Here is a 15,923-nt window from a genome sequence, read left to right as displayed (position 1 = left end):
GACGTGGATAGAGAACTGGTTGGCAGACAGGAAGCAAAAAAATAGGAATAAATGGGTCCTTTTCAGAATGGCAGACAGTGACTAGTGGGGTACCGCAAGGTTCAGTGCTGGGACCCCAGCTATTTACAATATAAATGATTTAGACGAAGGAATTGAATGTAATATCTCCAAGTTTGCAGATGACATTAAGCTGGGTGGCAGTGTGAGCTGTGAAGAGGATGCTAAGAGGCTGCAGGGTGACTTGGACAGGTTAGGTGAGTGGGCAAATGCATGGCAGATGCGGTATAATGTAGATAAATGTGAGGTTATCCACTTTGGTGGCAAAAACAGGAAGGCAGAATATTATCTGAATGGTGACAGATTAGGAAAAGGGGAGATGCAACGAGACTAGGGTGTCATGGTTCATCAGTCATTGAAAGTTGGCATACAGGTACATGGGGTGGTGAAGAAGACAAATAACATGTTGGCCTTCATAGTGAGAGGATTTGACTATAGGAGCAGGGAGGTCTTGCTGTAGCTGTACAGGGCCTTGGTGAGGTCACACCTTGAATATTGTGTACAGTTTTGGTCACCTAATCTGAGGAAGGACATTCTTGCTATTGAGGGAGTGCAGCGAAGGTTCACAAGACTGGTGATTGGTAAGTAGTTTTTCGATTTCTTTATCAGTAAGTAAGGGCAAAAAACGTTAGTGGCAGTTGTGTACAGACCTCCAAACAGTAGTAGTGATGTTGGGGAGGGCATCAAACAGGAAATTAAGGGTGGATGCAATAAAGGTGCAGCAGTTATCATGGGGGACTTTAATATGCATATTGATTGGGCTAACCAAACTGGAAGCAATACGGTGGAGGAGGATTTCCTGGAGTGCAAAAGGGATGGTTTTCTAGACCAATATGTCGAGAAACCAACGAGGGAGGAGGCCATCTTAGACTGGGTGTTGTGTAATGAGAGAGGATTAATTAGCAATCTCGTTGTGCGAGGCCCCTTGGGGAAGAGTGACCATAATATGGTGGAATTCTGCATTAGGATGGAGAATGAAACAGTTCATTCAGAGACCATGGTCCAGAACTTAAAGAAGGGTAACTTTGAAGGTATGAGGCGTGAATTGGCTAGGATAGATTGGCGAATGATACTTAAGGGGTTGACTATGGATGGGCAATGGCAAACATTTAGAGACCGCATGGATGAACTACAACAATTGTACATCCCTGTCTGGCGTAAAAATAAAAAAGGGAAGGTGGCTCAACCGTGGCTATCAAGGGAAATCAGGGATAGTATTAAAGCCAAGGAAGTGGCATACAAATTGGCCAGAAATAGCAGTGAACCTGGGGACTGGGAGAAATTTAGAACTCAGCAGAGGAGGACAAAGGGTTTGATTAGGGCAGGGAAAATAGAGTACGAGAGGAAGCTTGCGAGGAACATTAAGGCGGACTGCAAAAGGTTCGATGGATATGTAAAGAGAAAAAGGTTAGTAAAGACAAACTTAGGTCCCCTGCAGTCAGAATCAGGGGAAGTCATAACGGGGAACAAAGAAATGGCAGACCAATTGAACAAGTACTTTGGTTCGGTATTCACTAAGGAGGTCACAAACAACCTGGATATAAAAGGGGTCAGATGGTCTAGAAACAAGGAGGAACTGAGGGAAATCCTTATTAGTTGGGAAATTGTGTTGAGGAAATTGATGGGATTGAAGGCCGATAAATCCCCAGGGCCTGATGGTCTGCATCCCAGAGTACTTAAGGAGGTGGCCTTGGAAATAACGGATGCATTGACAGTCATTTTCCAACATTCCATAGACTCTGGATCAGTTCCTATGGAGTGGAGGGTAGCCAATGTAACACCACTTTTTAAAAAAGGAGGGAGAGAGAAAACAGGGAATTATAGACCGGTTAGCCTGACATCGGTAGTGGGTAAAATGATGGAATCAATTATTAAGGATGTCATAGCAGCGCATTTGGAAAGAGGTGACATGATAGGTCCAAGTCAGCATGGATTTGTGAAAGGGAAATCATGCTTGACAAATCTTCTGGAATTTTTTGAGAATGCTTCCAGTAGAGTGGACAAGGGAGAACCAGTTGATGTGCTATATTTGGACTTTCAGAAGGCTTTCGACAAGATCCCACACAAGAGATTAATGTGCAAAGTTAAAGCACATGGGATTGGGGGTAGTGTGCTGACATGGATTGAGAACTGGTTGTCAGACAGGAAGCAAAGAGCAGGAGTAAATGGGGACTTTTCAGAATGGCAGGCAGTAACTAGTGGGGTACCGCAAGGTTCTGTGCTGGGGCCCCAGCTGTTTACATTGTACATTAATGATTTAGACGAGGGAATTAAATGTAGTATCTCCAAATTTGCGGATGACACTAAGTTGGGTGGCAGTGTGAGCTGCGAGGAGGATGCTATGAGGCTGCAGAGTGACTTGGATAGGTTAGGTGAGTGGGCAAATGCATGGCAGATGAAGTATAATGTGGATAAATGTGAGGTTATCCACTTTGGTGGTAAAAACAGAGAGACAGACTATTATCTGAATGGTGACAAATTAGGAAAAGGGGAGGTGCAATGAGACCTGGGTGTCATGGTACATCAGTCATTGAAGGTTAGCATGCAGGTACAGCAGGCGGTTAAGAAAGCAAATGGCATGTTGGCCTTCATAGCGAGGGGATTTGAGTACAGGGGCAGGGAGGTGTTGCTACAGTTGTACAGGGCCTTGGTGAGGCCTCACCTGGTATATTGTATTCAGTTTTGGTCTCCTAATCTGAGGAAGGACATTCTTGCTATTGAGGAAGTGCAGCAAAGGTTCACCAGACTGATTCCAGGGATGGCTGGATTGATGTATGAGGAGAGACTGGATCAACTGGGCCTTTATACACTGGAGTTCAGAAGGATGAGAGGGGATCTTATAGAAACATATTAAGATTCTGAATGGACGGGAGAGGTTAGATGCGGGAAGAATGTTCCCGATGTTGGGGAAGTCCAGAACCAGGTGACACAACCTTAGGATAAGGGGCAGGCCATTTAGGACTGAGATGAGGAGAAACTTCTTCACTCAGAGTTGTTAACCTGTGGAATTCCCTGCCGCAGAGAGTTGTTGATGCCAGTTCATTGGATGTATTCAAGAGGGAGTTAGATATGGCCCTTACAGCTAAAGGGAGAAAGGGGTATGGAGAGAAAGCAGGAAAGGGGTACCGAGGTGAATGATATGCCATGATCTTATTGAATGGTGGAGCAGGCTCGAAGGGCCGAATGGCCCTGCACCTATTTTCTATGTTTCTATGACTGATTCCTGGGATGGCAGGACTAACATATGAAGAAAGACTGGATCGACTCGGCTTATATTCACTGGAATTTAGAAGAATGAGATGGGATCTCATCGAAACATATAAAATTCTGATGAGATTGGACAGGTTAGATGCAGGAAGAATGTTCCCAATGTTGGGGAAGTCCAGAACCAAGGGTCACAGTCTAAGGATAAGGGGTGGAATAACCTGTGGAATTCCCTGCAGCAGAGAGTTGTTGATGCCAGTTCATTGGATGTATTCAAGAGGGAGTTAGATATGGCCCTTACAGCTAAAGGGATCAAGGGGTATGGAGAGAAAGCAGGAAAGGGGTACTGAAGTTGCATGATCAGCCATTGAATGGCGGTGCAGGCTCGAAGGGCCGAATGGCCTACTCCTGCACCTATTTTCTATGTTTCTAAGAGGTCGATTAAGATGGGATTTAAGGATAGGTTACTTAGAAAATGTGGTTGGTTCCTGGAATAGATTACCTTGCTGTAATTTAGATTTTTTTTTTTTATTCGTTCACGGGATGTGAGCGTCGCTGGCAAGCCCAGTATTTATTGCCCATCCCTAATTGCCCTCGAGAAGGTGGTGGTGAGACGCCTTCTTGATCCGCTGCAGTCTGTGTGGGGAAAGAACTCTCACAGTGCTGTCAGGGAGGGAGTTCCTGGATTTGGACCCAGCGACGAAGAAGGAACGGGTAATAATATTTCGAAGTCAGGATGGTGTGTAATTTTGGAGGGGAACGTGGAGATGGTGGTGTTCCCATGCACCTGCTGCCCTCATCCTTCTAGGTGGTAGAGGTCGCAGGTTTGGGAGGTGCTGTCGAATAAGCCTTGGCGACTTGCTGCAGTGCATCTTGTAGACAGTACACACTGCAGCCACGGTGCGCTGGTGGTGGAGGGAGTGAATGTTGAAGGTGGTGGATGGGGTGTCGATCATGCGGGCTGCTTTGCCCTTGATGATATCGAGCTTCTTGAATGTTGGAGCTGCACTCATGCAGGCAAGTGGAGAGTATTCCATCACACTCCTGACTTGTGCCTTGTGGATGGTGGAAAGGCTTTGGGGAGTCAGGAGGTGAGACACTTGCCGCAGAATACCCAGCCTCTGACCTCCTCTTGTAGCCATTGTATTTATGTAGCTGGTCCAGTTAAGCTTCTGGTCAATGGTGACCGGCAGAATGTTTCATGGTGGGGGATTCGGCGATGGTAATGCCATTGAATATCAAGGGGATGTGGTTAGACTCTCGCTTGTTAGAGATGGTCATTGTCTGACACTTGTGTGGCGTGAATGTAACTTGCCACTTATCAGCCCAAACCTCAATGTTGTCCAGGTCTTGCTGCATGCGGGCATGGACTGGTTCATTATCTGAGGAGTTGCAGATGCAATTGTACACTCTGCAATCATCAGTGAACATCCCCACTTATGATGAAGGGAAGGTCATTGATGAAGCAGCTGAAGATGGTTGGACCTAGGACACTGCCCTGCAGAACTCCTGCAGTGATATCCTGGTGCTGGGATGATTGACCTCCAACAACTACAACCATTTTCTTTTGTGCCAGCCAGTGGAGAGTTTTCCCCTGATTCCCATTGACTTTAGTTTTACCAGGGCTCCTCGATGCCACACTCGGTCAAATGCTGCCTTGATATCAAGGGCAGTCACTCTCACTTGGAATTCAGCTCTTTTGTCCATAAGAACATGAGAATTAAGAGCAAGAGAAGGCCATTCGGCCCCTCGAGCCTGCTCCGCCATTCAATAAGATCATGGCTGATCTTCTACCTCGACTCCACTTTCCTGCTCTATCCCCATATCCCTTGATTCCCTTGCAAAAATCATTCTATCTCTGTCTTGAATATAAGCAAAGACTGAGCCTCTATAACCCTCTGGGGTAGAGAATCCCAGAGAATCACCACCCTCTGAGTGAAGAGGTTTCTCCTCATCTCAGTCCTAAATGGCCGACCCCATATGCTGAGACTGTGACCCCTGGTTCTAGACTCCCCAGCCTGGGGAAACATCCTCCCTGCATCTACCCTGTCAAGCCCTGTAAGAATTTTGTATGTTTCAATGCGATCACCTCTCATTCATCTAAACTCTAGAGAATGTGGGCCAAGTTTAATCAATCTCTCCTCATAGGACAAGCCCAGGAATCAGTCTGCTGAACCTTCATTGCACTCTGTCAATGGCAAGTATATGCTTCCTTAGTATATTCGTCCATGTTTGGACCAAGGCTGTAAGGAGGTCTGGAGCCGAGTGGTCCTTTCAGAATCATGTCGAACAAATTTGAACACGCAGCTGAAGAGAAACGCAGCATCGGAAACAGCCGATGGAGGCGATGGGTCTACAGTCCGTTCTAGCGTTGAGGTTTCTACATACAGTACTTGAGCTGGGGGTGCTTGACATTCACTTTGGAAGCCAAGAGTGGTGTGTTCTATTGCCTACCACTGCCATCTCTCTCAAAGAGGGGTGAGAGACTCAATGTCTGAGCACTCTCCAACCAAATCTGTCTTTTTCAGCAGGAGTTTGAATAGTGATCAGGACTGGGAACCCAGCCTCAATTTAGAGTGAAATCTATACCTCTCTAGAAACAGCCGGGGTACTTGTCTCTCAAAAAGAAGACTGAGGGATGAGCTGATGGTCAAGATTATGAAAGGGTTGGTTAGGGTAGACATAGAGATGTTGTTTCCACTTGTGGGGAAGTCCAGAACTAGGGGCCATAAATATCAGATAGTCACTAATAAATCCAATAGGGAATTCAGGAGGGACCTCTTTACCCAGAGAGTGTTGGAATGTGGAACTCGCTACAACAGGGAGTGATCGAAGTGAAATAGCCTCAATACATTCAAGGGGAAGCCAGATAAACATGATGGAGAAGGGAATAGAAGGATATGCTGATGGGGTGAGATGAAGTAGGGTGGGAGGTGGCTCGTGTGGAGCATACACACCGACATGGACCTGTTTGGCCGAATGGCCTGTTTCTGTGCTATTAATGCTTTAATTTTATTTTATTATCTCCACCCCACAACCGCCCCCCACCCCCACCCCCACCCTCACCCTCCCAGGGATGCTTCGGCCAATTATAGTATCCTTACCCCACACCCCAGCATGACATCAGTTAACTCCACACCGACTGGGCATTGAGCGTGGGTTTGAGTCAGGATCCCAGGAGGCAGTGCACTTACAATAACAACTTACATTTATATAACGCCTGATCTGTCCAGAGAAATGACCGTTTCGGACCTGTGATTCAAGGATAACCAAAGTGAAAACACCAGCCCAAGCAATCAGACCCAAGGAACCGAGGAAACTCAGTCCTATTTGTGGTCCTTATCTGTGTCCGCCCCATGAAAAAACACTCTCCTTCCCCCCCCCCCCCCCCGTAATGTATGGAGAATAGAGTATGCTCACAGGTTTGTAGAGCTGCTGCATTGAGAGAAGCTTAGCCAGTCACATGATTTTCACAGGACTCAATAAAACCCAGCCATTTGGGTCTAGGACATCCACAATGAGGTATGCAGTTGTGAGCCCAGTGGATGAACTGGTAATGTGTAGTGTGATTGTTAAACCTTTGTTATTAAACTAACTAGTTCTTAATAGCAACGTGTTGCTGTGAATTCTTAAGCAAAGAATCCATGAAGCAAATATATTGCACCCTCCCCTTCCCCAAGTCACTCACAACTGCACTTTCAAATTCCCAACTGTTGAGCCTTTGGCCCTCCATTCACTACGACATTTCTGCAACTTATATTTATACAGTGCCTTTAACATCCCAGGTCGTTTCACAGGAATGTTACGAAACAAAATTTGACACCGAGCCACACAAGGAGAAATTAGGACAGATGACCAAAATCTTGGTCAAAGAGGTAGATTTGAGTCAAGCATTTGGTCACATGTCCTGATATCTCCTTTGTGGCTCGCTATCCAGTTCTGCCTATTTACGTTCCTGTGAAGCACCTTGGGGCGTTTTACTACCTTAAAGGTGCTATATAAATGCAAGTTGTTATTTGCTGCTTGGCCCTATTTACATTTCGTGGGCCTGGAGGTTTGGAAAGGGCGGTTTCTAAGCACTGTTGCCTCACTGGGTAAATCCTAAATCACAGCACCAAGATCAGCTGGTATCTGCCAATTGAGATCTATGCAATTCAAAGATTTAAGTTTTATGTGTATCCCCAGGGGTTCTATTGTCTGCACCCATGAGGCCCAGAAAAACAACAGGATCAGGCCTTCCTGCTATAAACATCCAAAATTTCAAACGCTGATTGTTTTTACTTGCAGTGCCCATGATTTATATATAACACCTTTCATGACCACCGGACGTCTCAAAGCGCTTTACAGCCAATGAAGTACTTTTGGAGTGTAGTCACTGTTGTAATGTGGGAAACGCGGCAGCCAATTTACGCACAGAAAGCTCCCACAAACAGTAATGTGACAACGGCCCAGATAATCTGTTTTTGTTATGCTGATTGAGTGATAAATATTGGCCAGGACACCAGGGATAACTTCCCTGCTCTTCTTCGAAATAGTGCCATGGGATCTTTTACGTCTGCCTGAGAGAGTAGAAGGGGCCTCAGTTTAACCGAAAGACAGCAACTCCAACAGTGCAGCGCTCCCTCAGCACTGCACTGGAATGTCAGCCTAGATTTGTGTGCTCCTTGAACCCACAACCTTCTGACTCAGAGGCGAGTGTGCTGCCCACTGAGCCATGGCTGGCACTTGGAGGGAAAATGGATTGTCGAGGTATGGAGTGACTCTGCAGCGAGGCTCCCTTCTCCAGTAAGTCCAGCTCTACTTTGTTCCACTTTCGGGTTGGACCCGGGTTCTGGATTCACCCTGCGTTCTACACCATAACGGCAGTAATTGTACAGTTTGTACTGACGATGCAGTGTAGTGCGAATGTAATCTGCGAGTGTTGTATAAATTCATTTGGGGAATGTGTGTGTCGCTGGCAAGTCCAGCGTTTATTGCCCGTCCCTAATTGCCCTCGAGAAGGTGGTGGTGAGCCGCCGCCTTGAACCGCTGCAATCCGTGTGGTGTTACGATTTTGACCCAGTGACAATGAAGGAACGACCATATATGTTCATTGGGACTTGGAGGGGAACTTGCAGGTGATGGTGTTCCCATGCACCTGCTGCCCTTGTCCCTAATCGGTGGTAGAGGTTGCGGGCTTGGGAGGTGCTGCCGAAGAAGCCTTGGGAATTGCTGCAATGCACCTTGTAGATGGTACTCACTGCAGCCAGAGGGCGCCGGTGGTGGAGGGAATGAATGTTTAAGATGGTGGGGGTGGGGGGGCTGATGGATGTATTAAATATCTGGGAACTGCAAAAGCGCTGGGATATGAAGTACATATGTCTAAAATATCTCTGCGATGTTCCTTGGTCTCCCCAGAGAGTTCATTGAAGAAGGCGTGGTAGATTTTGCCAAGCGGAATCCTGGGATTGTGGTGTACGTCACTCCAAACAGGGGCAGCGTTCCGAAGTTAGTCGGGGAATACCGTGAGTACACTGGGCATTGCTCCCAATACCATGTAACTCGGGACAGCAAAACTTGTCAGTCCAGGAAAAGATAAGAGAAAATCGGGGAAGAAAATCGGATCTGTCGACCCCGTTCCGTCCAGCTCCTGTGCCTGTGACACCAACTTTTAAAATCCGCTGACACGTTTGAAGTCTTTTCCCTGACAGTTTACACATTGGGCCGGAAATTGTGGCCTCTCCGGGTGTGTACAATGTGTGCACGGTCCCGAAGAGGCCTCGCAAAAGCCGGTTGTCGGGGCGCAATGCGCATGTACCGAGAACCAGGTTTTGCAATCTTGTCAAAATGTCTTTTGGCAGATCGCATGCATCCCCGGGAGAAGGACATCTTAGCGGGTGAGATTGGGCTATTTGCCCAACTCTTGCCCAGCGAATGTCCTTCAAACTCTTATGCCTGATAAAAGTAGTTTACGTTTACTATTCGGAATTCCTACACAGCAAGCGAGCCCCAGGTGGGTTTCAAGGACACCCTCAAAGCCTCCTTGACAAAGTGCAACATCCCCACAACACCTGGGAGTCTCTGGCCAAAGACCGCCCTGAGTGGAGGAAGAGCATCCGGGAGGGCGCTGAGCATCTCGAGTCTCGTCGCCGAGAGCATGCAGAAAACAAGCGCAGGCAGCGGAAGGAGCGTGCGGCAAACCAGACTCCCCACCCACCCTTTCCTTCAACCACTGTCTGTCCCACCTGTGACAGAGACTGTAATTCCTGTATTGGACTGTTCAGTCACCTGAGAACTCTTAGAGTGGAAGCAAGTCTTCCTCGATTTTGGGGGACTGCCAATGATGATGATGATGATGACCAGCGTAAGAGTTTTAAAGCATAGAAAAATTAAATTTAATCAATAATTTTTATATTAAAGAACCTATCCATTAAGGTAAGTTTATTTTTATTAAAAATAATTTCAAAAAATATTTTTTTTTTCTAAAACATTCAATTTCAATTAATTTTAAACATGTGAGATGTGTTTTAAAAACATTTATTGTGTTGTGCTGCTTGTTTTGGCGGCTCTTCTCATTGATCATTAGTAATGGGAGCTCGTACAAACGGAACTCATCATTATTATCAATGAGAATACTCCATGTTCATTGGTGGTCCAGGCCCACGTGATCCCAGATTACGAATATGTACCTGGAGGACATGTTCCCATACGCTGCACAGTGAATGGAGGCCTGACAGGAATCCTACATTCCTCCGTGACCACCAGGTACTTTCATAAAAGATTTTCGGATCGGAGGCCTTCTCCCGAAGGAAACCTCCGACCGGAATTCCGCCACTCCCCCCCCCCCCCCCCTCCCTCATTGAACTAACCCTCCAGTCAACTTTGGCTCCTGCATCTTTACCTGTTATTTCACACCCGTATCTTTTTTATCTGCTACCTAGCAAATTTAGGGCTTTTCACAGGATCATACAGTCAAAGAAGGATGTTATTCGGCCCATCCTGCCTGTGCCGGCTGTCTGAAAGAGCTATCCAATTAGTCCCACTCCCCCTGCTCTTTCCCCATAGCCCTGTAAATCTTTTCCTGTTCAAATATTTCCCTTCGGAAAGTTACGACTGAATCTGCTTCCACCTTCCCTTTCAGGCAGGGCATTCCAGATCGTAGCAACTCACTGCGTTTAAAAAAAAAAGAATGCTCCTCATCTCCACTCTGGTTCTTTTGCCAATTATCGCAATCTATGTGTGTCCGCCAGTACCCGTTTCTAACCCTCGTGTCTAATAACATTGAAATGACTTCATTTAGGTTTGGGGGTTACGAAAGGAGGTGAGTTGCCTCCCCATGGACCAGTGCCCATCCCCAACTTGGCATGACCTGTACGCTGACGCAGTGTATAGTGGCACTGAAAGCAGTTTGTCAGGTTTGGCTGTGAGAGGAAACGTGGGTTAATTTTGTTACCAGGAAGCACAGTTAGTGACTGAGATCAGGGCTGATGTGTTGGCTTCAACTGGCCATAATTCCGGTTAGTCGGGTGTAGTAGAGTCAGGTTCCTCTTCATATCTGGCAGGCAATAGATTTGCCACGTATCCTCGTCTAGCAAGACTCTTGCTGCGCCTCCTAGTGGAGATATTTTGTAGAGCAAGATAAAGGAAAATCAAAACTCTCGCGCTCTCTCTCGCGCGCGCTCTCTCTGTCTATATCTCTCTATCTATCTATATATGTCTATCTCTCTGTCTGTCTATCTCTCAGTCTATCTACATATGTCTATCTGTCTGTCTGTATATGTCTTACTGCAGTTGTACAGGGCCTTTGTGAGGCCTCACCTGGAATATTGTGTTCAGTTTTGGTCTCCTAATCTGAGGAAGGACGTTCTTGCTATTGAGAGAGTGCAGCGAAGGTTCACCAGACTGATTCCTGGGATGGCAGGACTGACATATGAGGAGAGACTGGATCGACTGGGCCTTTATTCACTGGAGTTTAGAAGGATGAGAGGGGATCTCATAGAAACATACAAGATTCTGACGGGACAGGTTAGATGTGGGTAGATTGTTCCCGATGTTGGGGAAGTCCAGAACCAGGGGACACAGTCTTAGGATAAGGGGTAGGCCATTTAGGACGGAGATGAGGAGAAACTTCTTCACTCAAGAGAGTTGTTAACCTGTGGAATTCCCTACCACAGAGAGTTGTTGATGCCAGTTCATTAGGTATATTCAAGAGGGAGTTAGATATGGCCCTTACGGTTAAAGGGATCAAGGGGTATGGAGAGAAAGCAGGAAAGGTGTACTGAGGGAATGATCAACCATGATCTTATCGAATGGTGGTGCAGGCTCGAAGGGCCGAATGGCCTACTCCTGCACCTATTTTCTACGGCCCCAAGTTTCGACATGATTTGCTCCTGATTTTTAGGAGCAACTGGTGTAGAACGGAGTATCTTAGAAATCGGAATTCTCGCCATTTAGTTTGCTCCAGTTCTAGTCAGTTAGAACAGTTTCACTTTGGAACAGAATTTTTTTTTCAAAAGGGGGCGTGTCCGGCCACTTACGCCTGTTTTCAAAGTTTCGTCAGTGAAAACTTACTCCAAACTAACTTAGAATGGAGTAAGTGAAGATTTTTGTATGCTCGAAAAAACCTTGTCTACACTTTAGAAAATCAGGCGTAGGTTACAAGTCAGAATACAAATTTTGCGTAGGGAATGGGGGGGGGGGTTTAAAGGGAAGTTTACAAACATTAAACACTTCAGTTTTACAAATAAAGAGCCATCATCAATAATAAATGATAAAAACATCAATAAATCAACCAATAAATCAATCAAAAAAAATTAATAAGAAATATATTTTTTTAAATCAGTAAATAAAACATTTTCTACTTACCGACTGCAGCACCGGGACCCCTCCAACAGCGTGCTCTGATGCCCCCCCAAGTGTGTCTCTGTCAATGTCTCTATCTCTCTGTTTGTCTGTCTGTGTGTGTGTCTCTCATTCTCTGTCTGTCAGTGTCTGTCTTTCTGACAGCGAGGGGAGGGGGAGGAGGGGGGTGGAGGGAGAGAGGGGGGAGCAGAGGGAGGGAAGGGGGAAGGATGGGGGGAGAAGGGGAGGGGGGTGAAGGAGAAGGGGGAGGGAGGCTGAACGGGCCGGGCCCGGCTAGGCCCGAGACTTCGGGCAGGGCCCGTCCCCAGCACCAGATTTACAGGTAGGTGGCGTTGGGTCGGGTCGGGGGGAGCGCGGGTCGGGGGGGTGGTGGGGGGGAGGTCGGTTCGGTTCGGGTCGGGGGGGAGGGAGGGAGGGAGAGGGAGGTCAGGTCGGGTCCAGTCGGGGGGGGGGTGGGGGTGGGGGAAGCGGGAGTCGGGTCGGTGTCGGGTCCGGTCCGGAGGCGGGGGGCTGGGGGTCGTGGGAGTCAGGTCGGGTCCAGGGGCGGGGGGGGGGGGGGAGGAAGCGGGAGTCGGGTCGGTGTCGGGTCCGGTCCGGGGGCAGGAAGCGGGAGGAAGCAGGAGCTGGCCGTGGGAGGAGCCTTATTCACACAGCCCCATTGAGGCCATTCGGCCAGGGCTAGGGGCTGCGTGCTTTGGCCCCTCCCACACAGTTTTGGGCGCCTGGAGCTACTGCACTTGTCTCTTGTTTCCCATCTGGATTACGCAGCTTGGCAGCCATTTTGAAACCCTGAGCAGAATTTTTTTTTCTTTGCGCAAAATGTTGGTTTTGGTGTCCCCCCCTCGGTGACTGTGGAGGAGCCGAATTTTCCCATTAAATGTTGAGCACCATCGGTAATAATGATTTTTTTCCTCCAATCAGTGCAGTGCAGCCTTTAGCCACCAGATGGTGCCCGAACCTACAGATTGTTTAATGGCAAAAGCTGAGGCTGTATGGTGACAGAATGGCACCAACATTACAGGAACAGGCCGTGCAGCCTACCTTGGTCCATACTGGTATTTATTGTCCACGTGAGCAGTAGCCCAAAACCCAGGCGCCTGCCCTGTTTTCACATTGCTTCATCCTCCTTTCTGACAACCAGCTCTCTGGCCTACTCGAGGCATGGCCTCTGCTTCAGTTCCTCACCCGGGCAACTGCAGTCCACAGCTTCACAACTCTGCCCGAAAAAGTTTCTCCTGCTCTCCGTCCTAAATCTCCTGCGTTTAATTGTATACCTATGTCATTCTGGAGTCATGAAAACACTGGAAACAGTCTGTGTCTATTACTATAGGAACGGGAGGAGACCAATCAGCCCCTCGGGCCTGCTCCGCCATTCCAGTACATCACGACTGACCTGCACCTCAACTCCCACCTACCCGCCTTGGCTCCATGATCCCTCGATTCCCTTACCCCGGCTAAAAATCTGGCCCTCTCAGTCTCTCAAGCTCCAATTGCCTCGACCCCCCTCCCACAGCCTTTTGAGGAGAGAGAATTCCAGAGTTCCTCTTCCAACCGTGTCGAAATTTTAAACACCCCTATCGCATTGCCCTCATCATTTCCTCTGCTCCAACGAAAGCAGCCCCAATTTCTCAAGTCTTTTGTGTTTCTTCATACGGTGCAGCTCGTGAATCTAGCACTGCACCCTCTCTATTGCCACAACTTCCTTCCTATAGTGTGGAGCTAAAAACTGCATTGTCCAAATGTGGTCTTACTAAAGTTTAGAGATTCACCATTGCATTGTAACTGTTATACTCTAAACTCTTGCTGTAATATTCCGTTAGCCTGATCCACATTACAATGATGCTTTTAATATCTAGTCAGTCGCAAACCCCCTACCCAACCCCAAATGTCTTCCTCTTCCAGATCACCCAGCCTTCTCCTATCCAAAGTATAATTATTTTAATTTTTTTAACTAGAATGTGCCACCTAACGTTTACTGACATTGAATTCCATCCACCACGTTTTAGCCCATTCCACCATGTGCTCATCATCCTGCCTGGTCCTCAGGATTATTACCTGGGGGATGGAGTATAAAAGCAGAGAAGTCCTGCTGCCACTGCACAGGATATTGGTGAAGCCACACCTGGAGTACTGCATACAGTTTTGGTCTCCATATTTAAGGAAGGATATACATGCATGGGAGGCTGTTCAGAGAAGGTTCACTCGGTTGATGAGGGGGTTGACTTATGAGGGTAGGTTGGGCCTATACACTTTGGAGTTCAGAAGAATGAGAGATGATCTGATTGAAACATATGAGATAATGAGGGGGCTCGACAAGTTGGATGCAGAGAGGATATTTCCACTCATAGGGGAAACTAAAACTAGGAGGCATAGTCTCAGAATAAGGGGTCGCCCATTTAAAACTGAGATGAGGAGAAATTCTCTCAGAAGGTTGTAAATCTATGGAATTCTCTGCCTCCGAGAGCTATGGAGGCTGGGTCATTGAATATATTTAAGGCGGAGATAGACAGATTTTTGAGCGATAAGGGAGTAAAAGGTTATGGGGAGCTGGCAGGGAAGTGGAGATGAGTCCATGATCAGATCAGCCATGATCTTATTGAATGGTGAAGCAGACTCGAGGGGCCGTATGGCCTACTCCTGTTCTTATTTCTTATGTTCTTATCTGTGCCTCCTATTTCAGCATCTTCTACAAATCTGCACACTGCTCCTTCCAGCCCTGTGGTCAAACTATCACAGTGAACGGAAGCAGAACCAGAACACAACCCTGTGGGACACAGTTACCCATGCACAACCCTGTTGAGAACTGCCCCTGAAAGCCTACTCCCACGTTTCCTCCCTTCTAATCCGTTTTTAATCCAATCTGAGATCCTTCTCCTGATTCCACACTCTGCGATCTTCTCCGTCAGTCTCCTGTGTCACCTCCAGACTTGACTGGTCTCAGAATAAGGAGCCGCCCATTTAAAACTGAGATAAGAAATTCTCAGGGTTGTAAATCTATGGAATTATCTGTCCCAGAGAACTGTGGCGGCTGGGTCATTGAATATATTTAAGGCGGAGTAGACAGATTTTTGAGCGATAAGGGAATAAAGGATTATGGGGAACGGGCAGGGAAGTGAAGCTGAGTCCATGATCAGATCAGCCATGATCTTATTGAATGGAGGAGCAGGCTCGAGGGGTCAAATGGCCTACTCCTGCTCCTATTTCTTATGTTTCTTATGTTTAATCTATTTTAGTGATGTTGATTGAGGGATAAATATTGGACAGGACGCCGGGGATAACTCCCCTGCTCTTCTTCGAAATAGTGCCGCAGAACCATTTACATCCAACGGGGCCTCGGTTTAACATCTCACACGAAAGATGGCACCTTGGCACTGCACTGGAGTGTCAGCCTAGATTTTTGTGCTCAAGCCTCTGGAGTGGGACTTGAACTCACAACCTTCTGACTCCGAGGCAAGATTCTACTACAGAGCCAAGGCTGACACTTTAATGGATGACACTGAGCAGAGAGACTGAGATGGACTAGATAGTACTGCAGTAAAGCGTGGGATAGAGAGACGTACTGCAGTAAAGCGTGGGATAGAGGGACGTGCTGCGGTAAAGCGCGGGATAGAGAGACGTGCTGCGGTAAAGCGTGGGATAGAGGGACGTACTGCGGTAAGGCGTGGGATAGAGAGACGTGCTGCGGTAAAGCGTGGGATAGAGAGACGTACTGCAGTAAAGCGTGGGATAGAGAGACGTACTGTAAAAGGGTGAGCACGTGTGCAGACTAAGAAAAATAAAATGATATACAGATTGAGTGTCCGAAATTTGGAATGTTCCAA

At 47.3% G+C, this 15,923-nt stretch overlaps 1 protein-coding gene across 2 annotated transcripts in view; it reads left to right on the top strand.

The window, feature by feature from the left end:
• Positions 1-15,923, top strand: part of mrpl43 (mitochondrial ribosomal protein L43) — a 44,089-nt gene that overhangs the window by 4,683 nt on the left and 23,483 nt on the right. For both annotated transcript variants that reach the window (XM_070876490.1, XM_070876492.1), the window contains exon 2: positions 8,659-8,765. In XM_070876490.1, the coding sequence (XP_070732591.1) occupies positions 8,659-8,765 (107 nt within the window). The remainder of the gene's footprint in view (positions 1-8,658; positions 8,766-15,923) is intronic.

Source organism: Pristiophorus japonicus, chromosome 3, assembly GCF_044704955.1.
Source record: "Pristiophorus japonicus isolate sPriJap1 chromosome 3, sPriJap1.hap1, whole genome shotgun sequence".
In the NCBI taxonomy this organism is placed as follows: domain Eukaryota; kingdom Metazoa; phylum Chordata; class Chondrichthyes; family Pristiophoridae; genus Pristiophorus; species Pristiophorus japonicus.
Note: the sequence above shows the minus strand (reverse complement) of the source record. Positions and strands in the feature narration are given on the sequence as shown.